At 39.6% G+C, this 26,512-nt stretch overlaps 1 protein-coding gene across 1 annotated transcript in view; it reads left to right on the top strand.

The window, feature by feature from the left end:
* Window positions 1–2,791: 2,791 nt before the first annotated feature.
* The window catches only part of PGM5 (phosphoglucomutase 5), a 71,985-nt gene continuing 48,264 nt past the window's right edge, over window positions 2,792–26,512 (top strand). The window contains exons 1-6 of the mRNA XM_009884311.1: window positions 2,792–2,893; window positions 3,374–3,536; window positions 6,101–6,247; window positions 9,043–9,168; window positions 12,481–12,671; window positions 13,574–13,728. Coding sequence (XP_009882613.1) covers window positions 2,792–2,893; window positions 3,374–3,536; window positions 6,101–6,247; window positions 9,043–9,168; window positions 12,481–12,671; window positions 13,574–13,728 — 884 coding nt within the window. The remainder of the gene's footprint in view (window positions 2,894–3,373; window positions 3,537–6,100; window positions 6,248–9,042; window positions 9,169–12,480; window positions 12,672–13,573; window positions 13,729–26,512) is intronic.

The following is a 26,512-nucleotide window of genomic DNA, read 5'->3' as shown; positions in this document are numbered from 1 at the left end:
GCTTACCCATACACAATACTGTTTTAAGAGCTGGCACCCATTTCTGACAGCTGTATTTGGAAGATTGAGTCATTGCCCTAGCTTTCTACATGCTTCATAGTTTAAAAATGGGAGAGACAATATTCAAAACAAACATTTTCAGTATGTATTTTCATCATGCTTTTCTTTCCATAATCAAGGTACATGGGTAGACTGTTGTATAGACTGGAAGAAACTTTGTTAAAGTCTGTTTCCCAATGTTGTGTGTTTTTTTCTAGTGCTTCAGTGCAATTGGCAATAGGGATTAAATGACAGCATTAATACAACAGTCTTGGCAAGACATGCCATGTTGTCCAAAAGCTGCTTCGTGGACTGAAAAGAAGCCATAAAAGGACACACTCAAATTCAGAACGATTTGAAAAAACCCTCTATTTCTCTTTTAAATTATTTACATGGCACTGGCTTAAATAAAACGTTAAATTATGTGGCTAGTGGAAGGTTTTCTTTGTTGAGCTTGATTTTAAAAGTGTGTCAGGGCATGTGCTAGAGCTCATAGGGGTTTCGTCTCCTCATAGTCAGAGTTTTACCCTATGCATTTTCTGCAGTAAAAGTGTGTCTTTCAGTTGTCAACCCACAACAACTGAAAATGCTTCTGCTTTAAAAAAAATCCCTTATTCTGCAATGTAGGAATTGCACTTCTGTGATAACACGTAGGGTTGTATAGAAAGTATTTTTGAGGTAGTTTAGTATTCAAAATATGTGAATAAATGAAATATAAATGTAGCATTTTGAGCTTTAAAAGAGTTTTAAAAGATGGGAAGAACATTACATAAAAGTGCAGAAGTCTGATCAGTAAGAGATACCAATTTAATCATCTGCTTCACTTGGCTTGCAGCTAGGAGTGGAGGAAATATACCTTTATTGTTGCTCCTAAGGTCTATAAATTATTATAAATTGAGAGATTTACAAATACACATGCTGTAATTTACTGCTTAGTTTTACCTTCAGGGAGAAGGAAGAGTGGGAAGGTGGGAGAGACATGGAGTCAGCAAGTGATACAGTCTCGCAAGTAATTGCTGTCACAGTGCACAAGCGTAACATTTAGTCTATTCTTAAAGAAAAAATGTATTCACTGCTATGTTTTGTTCCACAAATAATCAAAGGTATTTATGTTATAGTTGGCATCAGGTTCTATAATAAGGAAGATGGTATTGCTTTTAATCATTCAATCAGAAATTAATGAAACTATTGTTAAGCTTAAATAGGAAATAAAATGCTTCAATACCGCTGAAGTGAGCAGAAACGAGGTTCAGCTGTGTGGTATGTGTGTTGACTGTATATACACTCCGCTGTCACCAACTGACCACGTCAGTGGAAGCACTGCTTTAATCTCTTGAAACAGAAAATGTGGATTCTGCTGATATGCATTTTTTCTCCTGGAAAGGATACTTGTTTTCCCTGGAAAATATTTTCATTATAGTAGAAAAATGAGGAACCAAAATTTTGTGTTTCTTAACTTTTTGTTTTTTCATTTCCTTCAGCATTGTTCCAACCTGGGAGAAAAACAATACAGTGAAACAAAACATTTTCCCAATAGTAGCAGGAGCATGTCAAATGAACACTGAAGGTTTTCCACGAACTGTACTTACTAATTTTCATAGCTTTCCTGTTTTCTACCAACAATCCCTAGGCTTCAAAATTATCTGCAAAAACTGTGAAAAGAGAACTGGGTAGACAAACAATCATCCTATCATCAGATCTTGAGGCAGAAATCTCAGTTAACAGAATGCATTGTTCTACACATTTTTTTAAATTTGAAAGCAGATCTTGTAATTCTCAGTGAAAGAGAAATTGCTAACCATAGTTTGTGCTTTGTGAAGGTTAGCAAAAAGTCACTTGTGCTTCTTTAGAAGCTGATCATTTCAGTGTAGAAGTCTTTATTTTTTTTATTAAAATAGTTCAGCAACAGGAAAAATACGATGTTGGATATAGCAAACAGGCTAAATAAATAATCTATTAATCCTTTGCTTTTCTGAAGTTGTTTGGAACCTCACTTCTAAATAACCGTTAAGGGCCTGACATAATCACTGGACCCAGAAGTATGTCATCCGTATATGAAGGAACAGCTCTTTATAGAAAGGGTGCAGGTACTGACACCTCCTCTGCTGTTGCTTTGCCACACAGACAGTAGAGTTGTTGAATCTCCCTCAAACTAGAGAAGGACATCTGAGGTTGAACTCCCAGTCTGCTTTTAGATGGGGAGTGGGAAAGATTCAGTATTATGCCTCTCCCGCACCCTGCCCCTTCTCTCCCTATCTCTCCTTCCCAAACTACTACTCAATAGCGATGTTTTTTTTTCTTCTTTTTTTCTTTATTTGTTTGGTTGGGTTTTTTTTTTAAGTGAGGCTATTAAAAAAACCCCCAACTTTGGCAATATCCTTTTAAGCTGTATCTGCAGCTGCCTCAGTTCTCGTCTGTGACACTAACTTCACCTTCTTCCCTCCTTTTTTTATGTCTGCCTGTTTCCCAGGAACTGGAACTCTTTCGTATTTCTTTGTAAATACATTTCTGGTAGGCTCCTAGATTATTTATGTTGAGCTGAAACTGTAGTATCTGTGTAGGGGATGAAGGCAAGGTTTTGAAATTGGAACCTTGCACTGGAGCTGCACATAATGCCAAACACATTGAGTCAGTGTTTAATAACACCACCTGAAAGCTTTTTTTACTTTAAGAATGGTGGGAACTTCCCCTGCTCGGCTGTGCCCTGGGAAACACACCCTCTTCATCTGGAATAGCCAAAGAGTCACCACTGATGGCTGGTGGAGGAGCAGGACTTTCCGTAGGGCAGGATGTCCAAGGGTCTCTCGGTGATAGAGATGTGACCCGCAGAGACTACAGGTCCTACGATGTAGTGGTATTTGTGATTGCACTGAAAGACTGCTCCATCAAAGGCAATTTGTTTGCTGTTCACTTTTATGCTAGTTAAAGCCTCAACCCTGCAAACCGCATCCACACACTCAGCCCTGGACTATACTGATGTTTGAGGGGATTCGCTGGTTTGTGGGGGTACCGGGAAAGGTTTGATGGCAGGATGGTAGCCCAGTGCTGTGCTTGGGTGCTTTGCGAATCACTACCATGTCTGTGCTCTTGCTTTACTGTCAGTACACGGGCCACTGGGATTAAATGTGCTAGGATACAATATCTTGTGTTAGCACTCCAGATTAGCATGCAGCCAACTCATGTATGTGTATTTCCCCGCAAAAGAACAGGTTCCATGCTAGGACTTCACAATTTCTATCCTATACCGCTATACTTATATGTGTGTGGGGGGTTATTTATTAATTTTCAGAAGTTTAGTAACATTCAGAGTACTTTGACTTCCTTTTCCGCTTAGATCGGCAGATTGGTTATTGGACAGAATGGTATCTTATCCACACCTGCTGTTTCATGTATCATCCGAAAGATCAAAGCGGCTGGTGGAATTATTCTAACAGCTAGCCACAGTCCAGGGGGACCTGGAGGAGAGTTTGGAGTCAAGTTTGAGGTTGCCAATGGAGGTAGGTTTGTTTTTTTTTTTTTTTTAATAACGTGTTACAACATTGCATCTTGGTATGATGAAAATATGCTGACAAAGATAACTGTCTGACTTTAATGATGTGTTTTTCATTTATTCTGGTAAAACTATGAAGAACATATGCATATCTCTTCTTTTTTTTTCAGTAATAAGAGTGTATTTGTTTACCTGTACGTGCAGGAAAAGCATTAAATGTTCACTGAAGTCCTTGTGGTAGCTGTAAGATTTCTTTAGACAGGAAGTTTGCCATCCCATTTTTATAGCAATTTATGTAGTCTTCCAGATCATTGTAACAGTTCTGATTCTTTTATAAAGATGCCTAGGAGGGAGTTCTGTGTTGTTTATATTTCTGTGTTGCTTGTCTTGGCATTTACTTTAAAGCATGCAATTTCAGAACTGCTGTAAGAAGTATAACTCATTGTCTTGTATGGAAGAAAGCACTTCTCATGTTTGCCCAGGAAATAACTGCTCTTATCCAGGGAGAGGGTTGTACCATATTAACTATTGCAATTTCACTGTTGAATAGTGGAATTTGTGTGTATAGGTAATGTCTTGTTTTCCAGAATTGGCAAGCTAACACATGTAGGTTTGTGGAAACATTATGCATGTTTTATGTTATAGATCTGTGTACACCCACAAAACATCATGGTGACAATTGCTGACACCTTGCATACCTCACACATGTAGGGTACTTTCCATATAAAAAAAAAAAAAAGAAAAAAAAGAAAGTGCTTTTAAAATGTCTCCTTCCCCATCTTGAAGGTAGGAGGACTTGAGAAGGGGATGCTTCTCCCATGTCCATTGTTTATGTGAAAAATGTGCATGGTGAAACCAGTGTGATTTTATAAACAGAGTAGGCTTGAATCCCAGAGAGATTAGAGGGACTGTGTAAGGTCAGACAGGGAGAAATCCAGGGTCACAGCACAAACATACCAGAGCCAAACCATTAGATGCATTAGCACCCTATAAACTTTAAAACACCACGTACACCTAAAATCTGTTTGATAAATGGGTAACACTTGGTCGGGCACTCTTTTTAGTGTGCTTTACCTTTTTAAAGAAAATTCAAACAGGCTATAAAGCTTTAAATAAGAAACAGTCCTCAAGCACAGTTCACAAGGTTCAATTATTTATGATAATCAGCAGCGACGTAATGAAAAGTCATTGGTTTAAGTTGCAGCTGAGAATATGTGGGTTAAGTATTAGGCAAGGCTTTTGAACTAAGACAATGGTTAGGCATCACAGCAAGCTCCCAGGGAAGGCTATTGTTGCTCTGCATTCTCGCTCAGTGTATTTTGCAGCTCCAGGTCAGGCAGAAGCAGTTTGTTTCTGTCGCAGTCGGAGAGAACGCAGAGCGACACTGTGGGATCTCCTTAGCTGGAAATATCAGTAAACAATGCATCCATCCATCAAGGATGATCTGGAACTAATGAAACCTGTCCTCACCCCTTCGTTGAGTTTGGATTAGATGAGTAAGAAGTCATTTTCTAAGCCAAATGAAGAGTTAAGTGACTGTTACTTATTCTATTGCTTTGGACCATCTGGCACACTGCATCTGAGATGGAACACACTAATTTCCATGGCAAAGCTCAACTGAATATAGCAGCATTGCTATGGGAGTGGGAACTTAGCACTGAAAAGACAGAGGCTTTGGATTAGGAGAGAGAGCACGTAAAAGAGAATAAAGGAAATCATGTTTCAGAGTGGAAGTGTGGCTTTCATATAAGCAATGAAGAGTCAGATAAGCCAGAAAGGATTTTTGTTGTAACTCAGACTCAACTCTCGCACTACATATGGCATAGCTCATCTGGTAGTTTTTGCACCAAGCCTGCAACTTTTAATTGATTGACAGTAAATGTTTAAAAATAGAGCCTATCTTCAGGATTTGGCAGTAAAAGTAACGCACAAGTGAGATGTGATTTCTATTCCTGAATGACATAACTGTTCCAGGTCATAATTACTTAAGGTCTTTTGATTTCTAACAAAGATACATTTGATTAAGCCGTTGGAAGAAAACTGCAAGAGAATACCACTGTCAAACTGGTAAGACTTTTTAAAATTATAATTATGTCTAATGAAATAATGTGAAACACAAAGCTATCTCACCTTCACAAGTGTGCATTTGCGGAAGGCCCTATGAAACACCAGAAACTGCTGCTGAAGGACAGGCTTTCCTTTAACATACATATTGAGATTCTGTGCAGAGTAAAAAATGGCAGTCTTTGAGCAATAAACCCAGAGAAAGATGGCTGTGCGTTTTTTGGTTCCCTCATCTGCCCTGCCCTGGATAATGATTGATTTAAATACTCTATGGGAATCAAAATGTTGTGAGTAACACACTGTATTTCCATGTTATATTTTTTTAAAAAAAATGTTTTAAACCTGTGTTACACTGAAACAAAAGACCTTATTCACTATAGTTCTTTGTTTAGATTTATTCCTTAATAACTCTAATATATTCAGAAAGGTGTTTGCTATAGCACTCACTCATTTAGTGGGGAAGCTTTATTTTAAAAAAATGGCCTACCACGTTCTTTTTTCTTACAGGACCTGCTCCAGATATTGTTTCAGATAAAATCTACCAAATCAGCAGAACCTTGGAGGAATATGCCATTTGTCCTGATCTCAGAGTTGATTTATCACGCCTAGGAAGACAAGAATTTGATCTGGAGAACAAATTCAAACCTTTCCGAGGTATCAATATCTGCTTTTATGCATGCTACTGCCATTGGTTCTATATGTTAGAATTGCTGCAGAATGATAATGGGTAATTATTTAAACAGAACTTTAGTTCTTCAAAATGCCTTACTGTGAGTTTGTGTGTCCGAAGATGGACAATGAAGCTGGTGAGAGGTCTCGAGCACAAGTCTTATGAGGAGTGGCTGAGGGAACTGGGGTGGTTTAGCCTGGAGAAGAGGAGGCTGAGGGGAGACCTTATTGCTCTCTACAACTACCTGAAAGGAGGTTGTAGCGATGTGGGGTTAGGTCTCTTCTCCCAAGTAACAAGCAATAGGACAAGAGGAAATGGCTTCAAGTTGCGCCAGGGGAGGTTGAAATTAAGTATCAGGAAAAAATTCTTCACTGAAAGGGTTGTCAAGCTGCCCAGGGAAGCAGCTGAGTCACCATCCCTGGAGGTATTTAAAAGACAATGTAGATGCGGTGCTTAGGGACGTGGTTTAGTGGTGGTCTTGGCAGTGTTAGACTAATGGTTGGACTTGATGATCTTAAAGGTCCCTTCCAACCTAAATGGTTCTATGATTCAATATATTAGGCGGTATAGGCAAGTGTTACATTTGTTTTGCACATAAGGAAGCTGAGTTATGGACTTCAAGTGCATCAGGCCTCATCATTTAGCCAAATATCTTTGCCAAATATATACGCTTAGGTAGTTAAAATGCCAAATACAAACATTTCTGGACTAGTAATGGTTTGCTCATTTAAGTCTAATTCACAAAAGGGTTCATGAGAGTCTCAGTTGAATCATTCTTTGCTCACATTTTCTGAAAAGGTGTGGGATGTGTAAGGCGCTGTACATCTGGTGACTCCGAATGTAAAGGCAGTGCTTAAGCACATGTTTAATTTTAAGGACACGAATGCTTTTATGCCTACACTTGATTTAAAGTGAGCTAGCACAATCGTTTTTTCCTAAAGGACTCAAAACCAAGGGAAGGGGTCCAGACAATATTTCAAATACTGTAAAACTCTATGTGGCCTCAAGAACTCTTCCTCATTCCTGATGTCGTAGAATTAAAGCCAGTTTATTTTCCACCAAAACATTATTTTTCGAGATTGCATAGAACATGTTTGACTTTTTAGGCAAACAAAAAGGAAAGAAAATTCATCTCCAGCACCACTCTGGAATCATATGATTACAGCAGATTTAAATTTTGCTTTTTCAACTTTTTAATTTCTCCAAATTGTATTTTTCTAAATGAAAATAAGAAACCCCTGCCCCCCAACAGATAGTATGAAAATAGGTTAAAAATAATTGCAATTTGCCTGAAGTTTTTTCTAAGGAAAAATAATTTCCCAGTCATCTCTTTCCAGAATACGTCACCAAAGGAGAGTAGAGCTCCCAGGGATCCCTACTAAAGCAATGTAATTGGCTTGCAAGTGCACAAATAAGTGTAGTTTATGCAGGTCTGAATGCAGAAAGAATGAAAATAATTTAAAAAGTATTTTATGATACTACCTGATGTATTTTAAACTTCTCCTTTTCAGCTGTATGGATTAACTGCTATGAATCTAGGCTACAGAAGTGTTGAAGCAACTGAGAGTTAACCCAGTTGGGTTTGGCAGGAGCTGAAATAATTTCATCCTACATGCACTTTATCTTAACATGTGTGAGCAGCTCCACTGAAGTTGAGGCATTTGTTCATGTGTGTAAAGCCTAGAGCCTACTTAAACATTGTTAGGAGCAGGCATAGAAGTTACTCAGTAATGTAATTTCAGTGAATCATTGAGACTTTCAACATATCATAGAATTAACTTATTTTCAAATAGGTTTTACAGTTGTTTTTCAGCCTTGAGAACTTTTTTTTTTGTTTCTCCATTCAAGTGTATTTTCACAATCTTTTCTAAGTGTTATTCTCAGGCTCAAAAAATGTCGTCTGTGTCATTTTCATGTTATCCTAAAGAAGAGCGTTAGGGTGAGGTCAGTGTTTCTGAGGAAAACTGGCTGATATTCTAAGCAATAATTTAACTTGTAACTAAAGTATTTCAAGATACTCATTTAACCAGATAAAAAGACATTTGTATAACATATGCTTTTTAATTTAATCAGGAAAAACAATCCATTCCAAGATGACTGAGAAGCATGGCTTTTGACATTTGTTTGGTAACGGCTTTCATTATGACAGACTTACTTTCATTAATTCATTTTAGTTTAATGTTTTACATCCAAAAGAAAAATTGTAGGGCTCTGCGTTTGTTAATTTAGAATTTAAATTAGCAAGACCTTAGCAAAAACCAGATATGGCATCTGAGCCTAACTATCCTAAATCAGTGAGGTATAAGATGCAAAAGTGTAGTGGTAGATTGACGACAAACTGGAGACAGAAATTCCAGGGGCCCAAACCAAGAAGAATAGGCTGGATGTCTCTCCTGATGCAATGATGCAGATAGATACTGCTGTCAGACAGAAGAATAGAACACGTCGCTTCAACTCGTCATAGACATCTTCCATCTTCTAAGAATAAACCTGTTTAGCTTGAAAAGTTGTTGGGTGATTTAGTGAATGATAAAGAGTTTACTTTAACATGATGTTTACAGTGAAATAGGAATTGTCAACTTACTTTATCTCTACAGTCCTGATGGTAGCCACACTGAAGTCAGTGGAAGTCTTTGACTTTACCTCTATGGGCTTCAGAGCAAATCCATCTTATGTAGAAGTTGCACAGTTGATGTTCATGTCTGGTGGAAGTGTACTGGAAGAGATATTTTGCCATGTGTGAACTATAGTGATTTCTTTTTCTACCTAATTTTTATAGTGGAAATTGTGGATTCTGTGGATATCTACCTCAATCTCCTTCGAAGTATCTTTGACTTCAGTGCGATCAGAAATTTGCTGACTGGACCCAACCAGATTAAAATAAGGATTGATGCCATGAATGGAGGTATGAACTTAAGTTGCTGTCAGGAAAATATTGTAGGTACGCTGCAGTAGTTCCCCAATAAAGGTAGAGGGTATAAAAGTCAGACTTTTTAGTAAGGTTAAGGGTAATAAGAAAGGATTTGAATATTATACTAGTGACAAAGGCAGTCTTAACAACAGGTTAGGTCCCTTGTTAGGCAAATAGGTTTATCTTTCTTGATAAAGAAGTGAAGGCATATGTGTCCAATAAATGTTCTCTTTCTGCATTTGGAAGCATGCAGAATGAGGTAATCTTGCCATGAGATGGTGATGAAGTATGTTGCAGTAACCAAGGAAGTTACAAGGTGGTCTCTACTAAGAGACTCTTGCACCCAAGAGTCCGTAAAGAGCTGGCTGAGGCCTCTGTCTCACTAACGCTAAGTGTTAAAAAATTTCAGTGTACTGGGGCCAAGATGAAGGAAAATGTCACAGAAGACAGCAAGGGGACCAGATTTGTGCCAATATTAAAACTGATAAGCTGTTTCACTTGGGGAAGCATAGATCAGTATGAGATCTATCTGAGGCTACATCATGAAAAAATAAAGATTTCTACAGATAATGACATTCAACGTTGTCTTGTGGAAAACAAATTCCATCAAACAAATCAGGTTTCTTTCTTCAATGGGATTACAAAATCAGACTGATAAAGGGAGCTGGGCAGACTTACAAATCTTTTGTAAAGCATTTTACGTAGTACAGTGTAATAGTCACTGTTCAAAAGATCATAGTGGGCATGCAGTCAGTGTGAACACCCAGTTTTGCCAGGCTGTTGCAAAAGGGGAGATGATGTCCTTGAACAACGCAGAGGGAGCAGTGAGGAAGGCACTGTCTCCTGTCACGTACAGTACTGCAGAGGCTGTTACTCAAATAGTGTGTAGAGCTCCGACATCCACATCTACTACTGAGTGTTGGATAATTTTACAGGTGGTCAAAAGATGCATAGTCTGCCTCAGGGTTAGAAGAAGTGATGCATCACAAAAAGTTTAAAGGACTGAGTTTGTTTATTTTACTTACAAAGTGATAGAGAATTGCCTTTATGACTTTATCTTGGTGGAAAAATAGCCATACAATAATACATAGTACACATACAGTAAGCATATACAAGAATATTTGTTTATACAACAGAGAAAGTTTTGGGTTTTTTCTCTGCTGAGAAATTATTTCTCAGTCTTCTATTCCCAAAAAACCCAAAAAGAATCAATAGTTGTTGATTGGGAATTGTTAGCAGTTGAGGCCAGACAAATTCAAATTGAAATGTAGCTCACATCTTTATGGGTAACAGTGAATAACTGCTGGAGCAATCTACCAAAGACAGTTGGGGTTTGTCTTTTTCTTGGTGGCATCAGATCAAAAAACTTTGTGGATGATATGCATTAGCCAAAAGTGAGTCACCTGTCACAATATAGTGAACATTAGAGAGGACCACATGTGTACATGGACAAACTGTCTTCCAAAGTTTGTTTTAGCTCTGCAACTCAGGAATATGCCTTTATTCTTGTAGACATTGATAGTTTAACATTGGCGTAGAAAAGAGTAACTTGTCAGGATTCTACTCTTGATATGAACCTCATTTGTTGTTTACTGTATATTTTACAGAATTAGCGTCTAAATTTTCTTGAACACAAGTTTCTCACATAGTTCTAGCTCAGGTTACAGTTGTTGGACAGCTCGATAATGACTACATGTCAAGGTGCATATGTATTCAGGATCCTTTTATTTCTGGGCTGAAATGACAGAAATTTCCTATTAATACTTAGAAAATATTCCTTATAGTTGTTTAAAATGAAAATTCATTGGTTAAAGGATAGAACATTATATACTTCCATTCAGGGGTTAAAATTAGGGTGGGAAATTCCTATCAAGCAGAAAGAAAAGGCCCAAGATGTTAATCTGGAATGCAAGTGGAATAAAATGCTGCTCCAAAATGAACCTGGTTGATGTTTTGGGATACCCCACATCATTGCATATAATAATTATGATATATAATATATTGTAGCTCTGAGGAGAAGGACTTGGGGGTCCTGGTAGATAGTAAATTGTCAATGAGCCAGCAGTGTGCCCTTGCTGCCAGAAAGGCCAATGGAATCCTGGGCTGCATAGGGAAGAGTGTGGCCAGTAGGTCGAGGGAGGTCATTCTCCCCTTCCACTCGGCACTGGTGAGGCTGCAACTGGAATACTGTGTCCAGTTTTGGGCTCCCCAGTTCAAGAGGGACAGGGAACTGCTGGAGAGAGTCCAGTGAAAGGTGACCAGGATGATTGAGGGATTGGAGCATCTCCCTTATGAGGAAAGGCTGAGAGAGCTGGGACTCTTCAGCCTGGAGAAGAGAAGGCTGAGGGGAGAGCTTATTATTGCTTACAAATATCTAAAGGGTGGGTTGAAGGAGGATGGAGCCAGACTCTTCTCGGTGGTTCCCAGGGACAGGACGAGGGGCAATGGGTGCAAGTTGGAACATAAGAAGTTCCGTTCCAACACACAGAAAAACTTCTTTACAGTTCGGGTGACAGAGCACTGGCACAGGCTGCCCAGGGAGGTTGTGGAGTCCCCTTCTCTGGAGATCTTCAAAACCCGCCTGGATGCAGTCCTGAGTAATGTGCTCTGGGCAATCCTGCTTTAGCAGGGGAGTTGGACTGGATGATCTCTAGAGGTCCCTTCCAACTCTGAAAATTCTGTGATTCTGTGATTCTGTGATAATAGCATGAGCTGGCTTATTAGTTGGCCATATCTTTAACACAATAAAGAAGTTATTTTTGGAATTAGTTTTGAGAGAGTTTTTATTTATTATCTACATGGTAGTAACTAAAATGTGAAGTTCTTTGGTGGACAAACCTGTTACAATTTTAATACGAATTGGAATGTTGAGGTAAGTTTATTTTCCATTTGTATTCCCCCACTGTTTACTTTCCTTGCTATTATGTGTTAAACTGTTTTTTGCATTCCAGGACACATAGAATAGCATCTTATTTTTATTCTAGTGAGAAAAAACCCTCTATGTGTATGATAATTTCTTTACTTAATAATGGGTAAACAAAACTTGCATCTTTCACCATTCAGTGATTACTTTTTCACTTCCACTACTGGGGAACTGTTTTTTTAATGCTGAATTGCAAATTGATTATTTACTGAGGGGACAATCACATTGTCCTCTGTGAAATAATAGTTCGGGGGGTTTTTTGCTAGGACAGATGTATAGAATTGCCAAAAGTATGTTTTATATCACTTCTCTGCAGTGCTGTGAAAATTTTGAATGTCAGGCATACGCTTTTGTGATTGCATGGCAGATTTCTGTTTTTGCAGTTATGGGACCTTATGTGAGAAGAATCCTCTGTGATGAATTGGGAGCTCCTGCAAATTCTGCCATAAACTGTATTCCTCTGGAGGATTTTGGTGGACAGCCTCCTGATCCAAATTTAACATATGCAACTGCCTTGCTGGAGGCTATGAGAGGTGGAGAGTATGGATTTGGAGCTGCTTTTGATGCTGACGGAGTAAGTATTTTGATCCATCTGGAGGTTTCACCATAGTTGTTGTTTCGTCTGGGGTCAGATACGGGACATGTAAGTATAATTTATTTGCTTTTCAGTAAGCCCTCAGAGCAGAAAGGATATTACTTTCAGGTACAGATGACAGCATTTGCAACCCATAAATCAGACACACATGTTGTAATTTATCTCTGCGGATGACTGCAAATCGAGCAGGATTTGGATCCAGAATGAGAATTCTTTAAATATTAGGCTGGTTTTAACTTGTGCTGGTGTAACGCTTTTACTCCCTGGTTAGCAAGAGACAGTATATGTAGATGAAATGGACTTGTCACAGTAAGTAGTAACTACGTTAAGTCCTTTTTGGTTAACATTGTAAACTGTGGGATTTTTTAGCTAAATAAAGCAATGGATCATAATATCTGTTTTTTTTTGTTTTTTTTTTTTTATGTCATATTATCAGCGTTATAAACAGCAAAGTGTTACAGAAACAACTTTCTGTCCCGACAGGGTGGGAGAAAGATGAAAAGGTTCTGAAGAACAGAACAGAACAGTTTTCTGATGTCAGTAAACACAAAACACCCTCCTACTCCCTGCATAGAAAAGATGCTCCTACACAAGTATTCCCTGGCAGGAACAGACCTACTGAAGTAGCATGTAGGAGGCTGAAGCTACTACATACTGATCTGGAACTTTGATTTGTGAGGCTGGAGGGAGCGATGGTGTGACAGTGAGATGATAAAGCTGCCAGGATGATGCCAGTAAATTATTCTGCCTGAAGAGGGATGCGAGTAAACCCAAAGCCTGTTCTTTCCCCCGCCCTGTCTACAGTGGATCTAATAAAAGGAATTCCCACTCCTCAAAACACAGGGTTTAAGATGCTTTTTTGAATTTCTTGTCTTCTGCAGGACCGCTACATGATCCTTGGCCAAAATGGTTTCTTTGTTAACGCATCGGATTCGTTGGCTATAATTGCTGCCAATCTGTCTTGCATTCCGTACTTCTGTCAGATGGGTGTCCGAGGATTTGGTAGGAGCATGCCTACCAGCACAGCCCTTGACAAGTAAGATGAAACATTTGTTTGTATCAACTCGGTCATTACATGAGTTATCTCCCTGTTTTGTACTCCTTAGCAATTCCAAAATTCTGAAGCCTTTTGGTAAGAGCTTCTAATTTTTGCAATCTTTATGTGCTTCGTTGTTTTAACAATAGTTAAAACTAGTTTCAACAATATTTTGATCTTACCTAGACTAATTTTACCAACCTTTACTTGGATGAAAATAGTTTTAAGTTAGCCTGAAAAAGAAATAAATAGGTTAAATCCTTTTAAGAGTACAAACACTTGTCTGGTAATTGCTTTTCAAATTAACTTCACTCTTTATCTTAGTAAATAATGGTTTACAGCCTAATCTAGCAGCCATTCTTATGAAAGTTGTAGAAGTTTCAAACAGATAAAGTACTAATTCGGTACTAAACAAGTGTTAAAAAAAAACCAAAACCAAACAAACCCCCCTCTTATTTCAAACAGTTGAAATATATCTTCTATTATGATACAAAATGTCCCAGAAGGGACTGCAAGAAGTCGTGAAAAACATTCCCAGTTCCAAGGCAGGTTAAAAGTATACCTAAGCTATTTCTGACAAATCCAGTCTGCTCTTAAAAGATTTGCTGAATGTGCATGCTGTGTTAGCAGCTGAATTTTGAACAAGTCCCAGTTAGGCCTAAATGTTCTGTAAGTATCAGCATAAGAGGATTAAGCTAAATGTTATTGCCTTATATATTCTGTGTGGAAAGAGCATTCACTGAAGACAACTGTGTTTCAGTGTTGATCCGATCGCGTAGCTTTACTAAAACAGGAATAATCTGCTGCCCCTATTAAATATGTCTAATCAGGAAACAGTACTTTTAAAGTGAAGTGTTGATTGTATGAAAAGATTGATTGCTCTTTGAAAAGCAAAGATATTAGGATTCTTCCCTATTCAGGAAGTTTCTAAAAGTTACTAAATTCAGAGGTAGCAGCTTCCTCTAATGATTGACAGAGTCTTCAGGGAACTATTCCTTTCTTGTAGGTGGATGGTTTAGTTTAAGGAAATACCGTTAGGTCAGGGTTTTCTGTATTTTGTTTATTCTGTTCAGATATCCAAAAATCTCATTGTTTAAGTAAAAGTTGCTACTACACTGAAATACAAAAATAGAGGTTCATTTTGGATATACAAGCTGGGATATCTGCATTCCTGTAAAGCTTGAAGAAACAGTGCTGTTTAAATATGTTTGTCTGTCTTCTTTCTTCAAGTTCGGTAAATATGTCAGAAAGTATGAATGTACTGAAGTCCCCTTCAATAACACTGGACTATTTGAATTATGTTTACTTGACCTTCTGGAGCACAGATCGTCTCATGGTGATTACTGCCTTATTTAGTTCTGTGGAGCTAAGTCTAGTTATTAAATAAAACTGAGTGATTGATAATGATGGAAGGATGTAAATATTTTCCCAGCCATTCTTACAAATATTTATTATTATGAAGTTTGCTGTCTGTATCTAGGGCACTTTTTTTTTTCATTTCATTTTATGGTTATCTTATTCTCCATAAGATTTAAATTCGACATGTTTTTAGATTTTACGTGTTTTCAAAATTGCCCAGTTTTGTTTTGTGACTCATTTACGCTCATGACAATCCCAAATACATGAATTTTAATTTTCTGCAACAATGCCATCTTGCCCACAGATTCTCAGGCTTTGGTGGCCAAAACCCTATAACCTGCTTAAGAGTACCAGTGCTGAACTCACCCACTGGAGAGCCCAGCTCAGGCCTGAAGTCACATTCAGTAGTTCATCTTAAGCAAGATGCTTTTCCTGTATATTGGCTAGCTACATGGATTGGATCACAGTAAAGAGTATAATAAACCACTTTCTTAGAGGCTCACTGCATGAATTATTGAGCCATCATGTCTTCCAGGATTCCCAGTGAAGCCCACCATAAGGAACTGCTGAACTTCCAGGAAAGGTGGTTGTCTATAAGAGGAGTTTTCCAGTAAACGAGTAGAATGTCATTTTTTGAAATCCAATATATTGCTTGAAGGGGTGGATATCAGAGATGTTGATTCTCAGTATAGGTTTCACATTGAACTGAATTCCAATTTCATGTATCTGTAAACATACGGGACAGTTCCACTAGTGTCAGTGAAATCTTACAGTGGAACAGTGGGTGTAAAAGAATTTGTGTAAGGCATTCATGATTCCATTCCCATAGACTAACTAGCCAACCTGCAAGAAAAAAAAAAGCGCCTTTTGGAAGAACAAGAATTTTCCCAGTACAATGAGGCAAAAAGAAAAAAGCAAGATCAAGCAATTCTATGTTGAATTAGCACACTCGCATAAGGCTTAGTATTAAAATTCTAAAGTCTCGATCTGTTCTTTTGCAATAGGAAGAGAGATCCATTCTCTTCCAGAATGTGATGTCTGATAGCAGTCAGCATGTTGTTTAGTGTGAGGAACAGTATCCTCCCTGTGGTTGCTGCTGCATGCCTCCCCTGCAATGTAATGAAATCAGTAAGGAAACTATTTTGTGCTCTGAGGAGAATATTCAGAAAAGAATGGATAAGACTGCTTGCTTAAGTCCTGCAGTAGTTCTCAGGTTACTGCTCACTGGTGTATGCTTTACATCTATTGTCCTTTTTGTTTCTTGATCCCTTTTATTCCTTTCTGATGAACTGGTCTTATATGCTCCAGGTACAGCTATCCCAGAACCCCTTTGTATATCTCCCTATAAAGCTCATGCTCAAAGCTCATGCATTGGAAAGAGAATGTTAAAAAATAATTTACAAACTGTACTAGCGATACTAATTCTTGTAGAATAGAAGGAAGTAATCGCAGAGCAGTGAAGGCTGGAAAGGATGCCTGGACATCATCTAGTCCAACACCCTTGTTCAAAGCAGGATCAACTACAGTGGGTTGCTAAGAGCCATGTCCACTTGGGTTTTGAGTATGTCCAAGGATGGAGACTCCGCAGTCTTCCTGGGCAGCCTGTTCCAGTACTTCACTCTCAGAGTAGAAAAGTTTTTTCATACGTAGAAACAAAATTTCCTGAATTTCAGTTTGTGCCCATTGTGTCTTGTCCTGTCATTGGGAACCATTAGAAGAGTCTGTCTCTGTCTTCATTCCTCTCCCTATGCCCCACTGGGGACTTATGCACATTGATAAGATTTCCTTCCTGAACCTTCTCTCTTTGAGGCTTAGTTATCACATCTCTTTCAGCCTCCCCTAGTCATCTTTGTCACCCTTTGCTAGAACCACTCCAGTAGGCCCGTATCTTTCTGGGGAGCCCAGAACTGGACTCAGGACCCCAGATTTTCTCACCAGTGATGAGCAGTGAGGAAGGCTCAATTCCCTCTACCTGCTAGCAGTGCTCTTCTAATGCTGTCCAGGATGTTGTTGGCTGCCTTTGACATAAGGGCTTATTGCTGGCTTATAGTCAACTCATGGTCTACCAGGACCTCAGGTCCTTTTCTGAAGAGCTTCTGTCCAGCTGTTTGTCCCTCAGTATATATTGGTAACAGGGATTATTCCTCCCCATGTGTAGGGTTTGACATCGCCTTGTGTTGACTTTCATGACTGGTTGCCAGTTTCTGCAGCCTGCTGAGATGTCTCTAAATGGCAGCGCAACCATCTGGTATATCAATCCTTACCATGTTGTATCATCTGTAAACTTGCTGAGAGTGCACTCTGACCTATCATCCAGGTCATTAATGAAGATGTTAAATAATATTGGCCATAGCGTCAGCCTGTGGGAAGCACCCCTGGTGACTGGTCTTCAGCCAGATTTTGTGCTGTTGATCACAACCATTTGAGCCTTGGAATTCAGCCAGTTTTCAGACCACCTCACTGTCAACTTACCTATTCTATGTTTCTATGAGGATGTTATGGGAGAGAAGGTTGAAAACTTTGTTAAAAGTCAAGGTAGACAATATTCAGTGCTCTCCCCTCATTCAGTGAGCCAGTCACCTCATTGTAGAAGGCAATCAGGTTGGTCAGGCATAATTTCCTCTTCATAACTCAATGCTGACTACTGCTGGAGGACATTCTTGTCCTCCAAGAGTTTGGAAATGATTTCCAGATTAGTTGCTCTATCAACTTCCCAGGGATTAAGGTGAGGCTGACTGGTTTGTAGTTCTCTAGATGTTCTTCATTGGTTTTCTTGAAGATAGAAGTGATATTTGCTTGCTTTCAGTCTTCAGAAGGCTCCCTTGATTTCCACAACATTTTGAAGATAACCAAGAGTGGCCTTGCAATGACTTTGGCCAGCTCCCTCAGCACCTGAGACATCATGTACTTATGTACTTAGTTCAAGTGTTCCTCAATATATTCCTCCTCTACTTAGAGTAAGTCTTCTTTGCTTGAGACTCCCACTCATCCCACACCTCACTCTGGTCTTTAGGAGAAGGCTCTTGTGTCACATAGTGCTAGTTCCAGTAGAAGGTATGAATTGTTAATGTGAGTGAAACATCTGACAGTGAAAGCCTGTGGGTATTAGTTAAAATGGAATTAATGAAACAAATACTAACGAACTTCTGAATAGTGATTTTAATGAAATGAGTAAAAAGTTTTGAGTGAAATGTTACAGATTGTCATCTGATGTTAGCTGTAATCTATCCTGTTTGTATAACCTTCCAAAGCTGCTTGTCTTCTTTGCTACTATTAACTATTTTTTATTATACCAATGCTAAAATTTGTTTGAAGCTTCTAAAGTGAACATGAAAATATGCATCCAAGTATTTGGTTATTATGGTGGGTTGACCTTGGCTGGCTGGCTGCCAGATGCCACCCAGCCACTCTCTATCCTCAACAGGACACGGGGAGCAAATAGGACAAAAGAGCTAATGGGCTGAGATAAAGACAGGGAGATCACTTGCTCATTACAGTCACAGGCAAAAGACTTGACTTGAGAAATATTAATGTATAGCCAATTAAAATAGATACGGATAGTGAGAAACAGAAAAACCACAAATTAAAGCAACACCTTCCCCCCAGCTCTTTTTTCCCAGGCTCAACTTCACTCCTTTATTCTTCTTCTACCTCCTCCACCCTAAGCGGTGCAGGGCAATGTGGAGTGGAGTTGGGGTCAATCCATAGCAGCTCCTCTTTGCTGCTCCTTCTTCCTCACACTGTTCCCTTGCTTCACCATGAGCTGTTCTCATGGGCTGCAGTCCTTCAGGAAAAAAATTGGTTTAGTGTGAGCTTTCCACCAGCTGCAGTTCCTGTTGGGAGACACCCATCTGCTCCACTGTGGGTCCTCTCCATGGTCTGCAGGGTAATCTTTGCTCCAGCACCTGGAGCAGCTCTTCCTCCCCTTCCTTCTTCTCTGACCTTGGTGTTCACAAAGCTGTTTCTTCCTCAGTCCTCACTGTGGGGCAGCTTTTTGCCCTTTTTAAGTATGTTTTCCCAGAGGGGCCGCCAGCTTGGCTGCTGTGCTGAGCTGTGCTCTGTGGTGGGTCTGTTGGAGCTGCCTGGAACTGACTGTGGCCAGCATGCAGCAGCCCAGGACTGTCTTCACAGAGGCCATCCCTGCAGTCCCCTGCTGGCAACCCTGCCATGTACACCCAGTACAACATCTAAACAAGTCCCTTAAATACTTAAATATTTCTCTCATCTAGACTGTCATTCATTCAAATGAGCATTTATTGTATTTGAGATAGCAGATGCCTAGCTGACCTTGTTATTTACAAAGATTAAGTGGTAAGCTTTGTTCTTATTCATACCAGTCTACATCCATGGGTTTCTAAGACATGTCGCACTTATCTTGCTAGATTTAATCTTGAAATACGATAGTTTGAGTTAGTCATGGTTTGGCCTCTAATGCATGTACAGTAACATTCAATTCCATGGAAATGGTTGTTTAAAATACTTTGAAAAGTCTTTTTTGTTAGTGAATTAGAAGAAATAAATAAAGGAAAAGGACATTCAGGGCCAACTATTGTCTACGTCATGTAATAGTATGGGCAAGAATAAGAACAAGACTTGATTAACAAGGAAGGAAGAGCACACTTAATAAACAGTAGTTAAAAAATATTTATATTGTGCTGTTGGGTGCTGATATTCCCTATTTACTGTATTTTGCTGTTCTAACACTAGAAATGGAGAAATTGTGGTAAAATAAAGATGATTGAAAGAGAAATGACAACATTTGTAGTAGTAAGTGCAGTAGGATAGCAGAAGTAGTGCCTAGGAAAAGAAAAGAAACTTGTATTCTACTTGATAGGTCTCAGTCTTCCTTAGAAGTTAGGAAATGCTGACTTCAGGCACCTCTAACTGGGATTTAATAATACTGTTACTACTCCATAAAAAATTAAAACACTTGGAAATCTTTTCCCAGTGGTGGTTACCAGAGTAGGGAGACAGAGATAATGATCACAGAATCATAGAATGGTTTAGGTTGAAAAGGAACTTAAAGATCATCTAGTTCCAACCCCTCTGCCGTGGGCAGGGATGCCTCCCACTAGACCAGGTTGCTCAAAGCCCCATCCAACCTGGCCTTGGACACCTCCAGGGATGGGACATCCACAACTTCTCTGGGCAACCTGTTCCAGTGTCTCACCACCCTCACAGTAAAGAATTTCTTCCTAATATCTAATCTAAATCTCCTCTCTTTCCGTTTAAAACTGTTACCCCTTCTCCCACCACTACACTTCCTGACAAAGAGTCCCTCCCCATCTTTCCTGTAGGCCCCCTTTAGGTACTGGAAGGCTGCTATAAGGTCTCCCTGGAGCCTTCTCTTTTCCAGGCTGAACAACCCCAGCTCTCTCAGTCTGTCTTAATAAGAGAGGTGCTCCAGACCTCTGATCATCTTTGTGGCCCTCTGGACTCACTGCAACGGGTCCATATCCTTCTTGTGCTGAGGACTTCAAAGCTGGATGCAGTACTCCAGGTGGGGTCTCACGAGAGTGGAGTAGAGGGGTAAAATCACCTCTGTTGACCTGCTGGCCACGCTTCTTTTGATGCATGCCAGGATGTCGTTGACTTTCTGGGCTGAGAGCACACCTGTTCAGCTGTCACCAACAAGTTCAGCCAACACCTCCAAGTCTTTCTCCTTAGCACTGCTTCAATCCATTCTCTGCCTAGCCTGGTGAAAAGGATCTTGTGATGGTCAAAAGGATATGATGGTGAAAGGATCTTGTATGTGAGCATTCCTTAATTTTTTTTTTTTGGTGAAAGATAGATTCTGCTAGGCATGCTTCATTGATGGTGTCATTGCTGTGTCTGTGGAACAGCACTTCTTTGGTCCTCAGACCCCCATTGTTGTCTGAAAGGTGTAATTTGGCTTGTGTGTACAAAATAAATCTTCTTATTGTAGTGTACCCAACTGTCTTTTTTTGCCTGCTTCTGGACCTTGGTAATCGCAGGATCACAGAATGGTCAGGGTTGGAAGGGACCTCTGGAGATCATCTAGTCCAAACCCCTGCCAGAGCAGGGTAAATAAAAGTAGCTGTCATATATGGGAATTGGATCAATTCCTGCCCACTTGGCTACTGCTTCTGAGGTCATGGGCCTCTCTCCTGAAGTCTGTGCTGGAGAGCAAAGGAAAACCACCTCTTCTTACTGTGTGTCCATATTGCGTGGCCACAATTTAGCCTAAATCATTGTACTAGAGCTTTTCCTTAGCTATATATAAAAAAAAATCATACTTAGTACTCAAAAGAAAAGACTTAGAAAATCTGATGCTTTGTTCACTTGTGCATGATGATGATGTGTTGTTTAATAGTTTTTAACAGTGTGTTGTTAAACTTAAACAGAAGTAAGATAATGCAGAGGACTTAAATTTTGTGTAGGAATACAGCATTAACAAATGGAATGGTAGATTACAAGAGAATTCACTCAAGATGTTTAACATTTACATGTGTTTGCTTGAAGTTACTCCTGGAATATACTAGTATGCACTGTAGGGAGAGTGTAACACTTGACAGGAAACATCTGCTTTAATATGCTCCAACATCAACAGGATTGTGGCCGTACGTCCCCAGACTTCAGTTCTCTGGCAACATGTACCCTTAGGTTGGTGTTCGTTTTCTTGTGGGGAATGTGAAGGAATGTGTACCCTGTTCAACAAACTATTCTTTTTCATATCCTTGTATTCTGATTTATCTGATGCCTGCATAACAGGAAAGGAAACTAAATACTGAGATGTTAGCTAATGGTCTACGAAATGAGAATCACAAGGGTGAGTAAAAATTGTTTCTGTAGGAATTATGAAGCTGAATGGGTGTGGAAAATAGCAGTCAAGTTGGTACGGGAAAAGAGGGTTGTTTAGAGAATTCTACTGTGACTAGCATTATCTAATACCTTGTTTCTACAGCCAGGTCATTGCAGCAGCATGTAGGTGCTCTGATTATATTTACCCTGAGCAAAGCTAAGCACCTTACCATGCAGCACCCCGTCACTTCACAGCTGATGCCCCATCTTTTAATGCAGCTTTGACACATCGGGGTTCTGTCTGCTGATTGTCCATTCACTATTTGATCAGCTAGAGGCAGGTTTTAAGGGGACTTGCAGTGACAGTGGCTGTTCTGACTTGTTTAAAGAAATGTCTTCATGCAGTGAGGGGCAGAGATGTGATGAGCTCTAAACAAGTTGTCTTGGGTGCAGGAGGGAGGCTGACCTTGGCAGCAAGAAACTCTTAAATTCACAGTGCTGGTTTAGAGTGGAGTCCATTTTGTCTGAAACACAGCAGGAAGCTCTGCTTATTTCTTTTGGGCAGGAGTCCCAAACATTATGAGCAGCAATCAATGACACAGAGACAGGATGAAAAATATTAATCAGCTAACTGTCTTCTTAGAATTACTTTGCTCAGCTACCTAGCAAAGTTTGCCCAGTTTTGGAAAAGGCTTAATTTCTGCTTACTCATTATTATCAGGGCTACGAAGATGATTAGGGGACTGGAGCACCTTTCTTATGAGGAAAGGCTGAGGGACTTGGGTCTCTTTAGTCTAGAGAAAAGAAGATTGAGGGGGGATCTTATTAATGCTTACACATACTTAAAGAGAGGATGCCAGGGGGATGGGAGCAGTCTTTTTTCAGTGGTGCCCAGTGATAGGACGAGGGGTAACCGGCACAAGCTTGAACATAGGAAGTTCCATATTAACATGAGGAGGAACTTCTTTACTTTGAGGGTAGTGGAGCACTGGCACAGGCTGCCCAGAGAGGTGGTGGAGTCTCCCACTCTGGAGACATTCAAAACCCGCCTGGACGCTGTCCTGTGCAATCTGTTGTAGGTGACCCTGCTCTGGCAGGGGGGTTGGACTAGATGATCTCCAGAGGTACCTTCCAACCCTGACCATTCTGTGATTCTGTGAGTTCATCTCTCTTACTGGTTAGAAAGGAGCAATACTGCTTCAGGTGTTTCTGCCTCGTTGTGAGAATTTGGAAACAAAGAAGGAATCGGCTGGTTGTTAGGAATTACCCAAGAAGATGTCCTCTCTTCATTCTCAGCTTAGGTCAGTTTGCTTTTGTGTCTCACTCCTACCTGGAAGAACTAGAGAAGCAAATTATCTCCACTAACAAGTAATGAACATTTCTGTTTGCCATTTAAAATGCAGTTATAACAGAAGGAAACCACTAGGGCATAATGAAGCTTGAATAACGGACTGGTGCATACTGTGCTATGTCAAAGTCAAGCAATGCACAAAAATTGATACACGTTGATGGGAAGGTGAAGAGAGAAGGGCTGACTGTGCCTCTGCAGGTGGTACCCAGGGCCTGGTACAAGCAAGGACAGCGCTGTTGGGAGTCAATGATCTAAACCCAGGTCGCAACAAGGGAATACAAACCCAAGAAGACCCGCTTTCCTCTTGAAGCACTGGACCCTTCCTGTGTGTTTTTGTTGAGTGGTGTATTGTCCAATGTAAGTGCTTCTGCTGCTTCTTCCTGTAAAGCTTAGGATAATACTTTCCTCCGTAAAAATACTTTCCTCCGTAAACACTGAAAAATTTTGGATGAATTAATGAATGGGCCCTTTTATCACTGTTTAACAAGCAGTAACAATTAAAGAAACTAGCCATGGAGAACAGCACACCACATTCCACTTGTGCCTTTGTGATTATTTCCTGGAATTCTTCATTTACAAATACCTCATGGATTTTTTCTTTCTGTCTTTTCTTGAGAATCTGTAGCTTATTGTTTCTTTTCATCCATCTGCTTTTCCATCACCACTGTTGATCATCTGTTTTCATGAAGAAAGTTGTGCCAGAAGCAGGATAGGCTCTGTGTATTTCTTTCTCTACATGAACGTCCTTTACTGTTGAGTTGTGAGAGATACTTCCAACATAAAGACTTCTCCAAGATATAAATATATCTTTCTACATGGTTGATACTGCATTCATTCTGACTGTGATTTGTTCAAGTTATGCCAGTCATGACCTCGCTCTTTTTATCTTCCTTCAGTAGAGTAAGTCAGTCTCACTTCCTCTTATCTGCAATAGGCTTGCTGTGAATTTTTTAAGACACCTCTGTCAAACTGAGTCCATGTCATGTACAAGGAGTTTTAAATTAAATGGAGCAGAAGTTCTGTTCTGGAATGCTGCAGAAGGACAACTGCATAAAACCTTCATGAATAAAATTCAGCATGTTTGAAGCATAATACAAAGTTGTTGAGCACTGTGATGGGAAATTTGTTCAAGATTTGTAATTTTTTAAGTACCATCGCAATATTAAAAATAGAGATATACGTCGTCTGTATACTTGTGTATCTAGTAAAGAATGGTATTTTTTCTGTACCAGCTTTCAAGTACGTTATGTAGCTAAATACTTTATTTACACAGACATGACATGTTTAAAAAGCTATGTGGAGAAAAAAACCAACTGTCATTACAAGGCATTGATATCCTTTCATTAGCTGTGCCTCTTAGTCTTATTTCTACAGTGTGCTTGCAATCTAGCTGTTATGCTTTCATCTCTCAATGTTTTTTAAGCAGTGGAGATGATTTATCATTGCAAATATTTTGAAGGATATCTTGAAGGAGATGTCTTCATCTGCCTTGTATTTTCTTTGATGCCGGATTTGGTATGCTTTAGTATAGTGTGATATATTTCACTGTTGCAAGCCCACCATATTCTTGGCTATCCAGTGTTTCATTATCCTAGCCCGCAGTGGTGAAAACATGCTGCCCACTGTGGTCATGGCAGGCCACATTTTGGATGTAAGTGGGGTAAGTGTTTATTCTTAACACTTTTCAGGACAGCAGCAGTCGGACTCTCACATACTTTCTCAGCTAGAGATGAGAACAAACCTCTCTCACCGCATTGCATAATTTTGAACTTTCTAGGTGACAATGAATTGGTACTGCATCTTGTGTTCTTAAGTGGCTGCATTGCATTGCTGGGGAAGAAAAGGACAGAAAACATGTTGGTGACTGGTGAAATACCGGTAGAAAACTCTGTCTTGTCCTTTATGGCTGAATGGCAAGAGTGACTAGGCAGTCTTGTGGCTTACCTCCTTTGACTTTGCACATAACTTAGTTTTTGAGTCCGAGGGATTCACTTGCTGATTCTGACCCTGAATGCAGCTGATCCCTGTTAATAACGTCAGGCTGCAGAGCAACTTTACACAGCACACAACTCTTACTCTCATTCATAGTTGCACTCTGGCCAGTGCCTGGAGTGGACAGTAATTGCTGCTTGGCCTAAAATGAGCAGGTTCATTGTTTGTGCCATGTGAAGCTTTCAGGACCGAGTGCAGAAAGGTGCATTGAAAGCTCTCTTCATTTAAAAGGAAAAGATGAGTTGAAAACTATGCAGTGCTCCGTTTCCAGCTTAAGCTTTGGCTCTACATGAGGTCAGTTTGTTCAACAAAATTAGAGAGAGCAAGATTTGGTGCTTAGTGGGACAAAAATATATTCTGTAAACTTGATTGACTCTTATTAAGAAATATGTTTATTTGCAGTTCTCATGCACAGACTTTTTTCTGGTCTTAATATGCCATGTGTGAAAAACGACCTGACAGAACTAAACTTTTTGCAAGATGTTCTGAGCAGGCCTTGCACTGTGCAGTAGACAGATACTGGGTAACAGAAGGTCCACATCTTTCTTAGTGCTGCATCTGTCATATCTCAAAAAGTATACAGCTGTGAATAAACAACAGGAATTCCTACAAATGTCCTGATAAAAAAGTCCAAAAGCGTTGCAATTAAAATGATCTGAGGAATTTTACAGCAAACCAGTTACAGAAGACTTTGGGACTACTAAAATGAAGTTTAAAATAAAGGCCTCTTTTCTTTCAATGGCTTATGCAGTCTTATTTTGGGCTTCGACCTAGAAAGGCTCCCACGTGGATTAGCATGTCTGAACATGTTTTGTCTGTGCTGGGCAGCACAGCTGGTATGAGCCCAGGAGCAACCTCTCGCAGCAAAGGATTTTTTGTGCATGGGTGACCCTCGTGAAAAGTCTTCCTGCTAATTTCAAAGAAAACTCTTCTGGCACAGAATTTCAAAACAGTGTGTTTAAAATTCTAGTTCTTATGTGTGCTAAAGTGTCATCATCTGCTAAGTTACTTAGATTGTTTACAAATTAATAAGACAGGAAATTGTTCTTTACATTCTAGGTGTTTGAAGAAGATCTCTGTAAGACTGTGGTAGAGACAGGGTACTTAACATTATTTGAAGAAGTTTGAGAGTCCTAGTAGAACAGATTTTACTTTAAGTCATAGTCACTTGAATTGTCAAATTAATTTTGGAGGAGCAGAAGCATTGTCTTCTGTTTTCTTTTGTGGGGAAATGAGAGAGACCTAAGATCTTTCCAACCTCAACCATTCTGTGATTCTGTAGTAACAGTCTATTTCTATGGCATATTATAGTTTCTTCTT

Source organism: Charadrius vociferus, unplaced genomic scaffold, assembly GCF_000708025.1.
Source record: "Charadrius vociferus isolate BGI_N301 unplaced genomic scaffold, ASM70802v2 scaffold183, whole genome shotgun sequence".
Lineage (NCBI taxonomy): Eukaryota > Metazoa > Chordata > Aves > Charadriiformes > Charadriidae > Charadrius > Charadrius vociferus.
The sequence above is the reverse complement of the archived record's forward strand: the minus strand, read 5'-3'. Positions and strand labels throughout refer to the sequence as shown.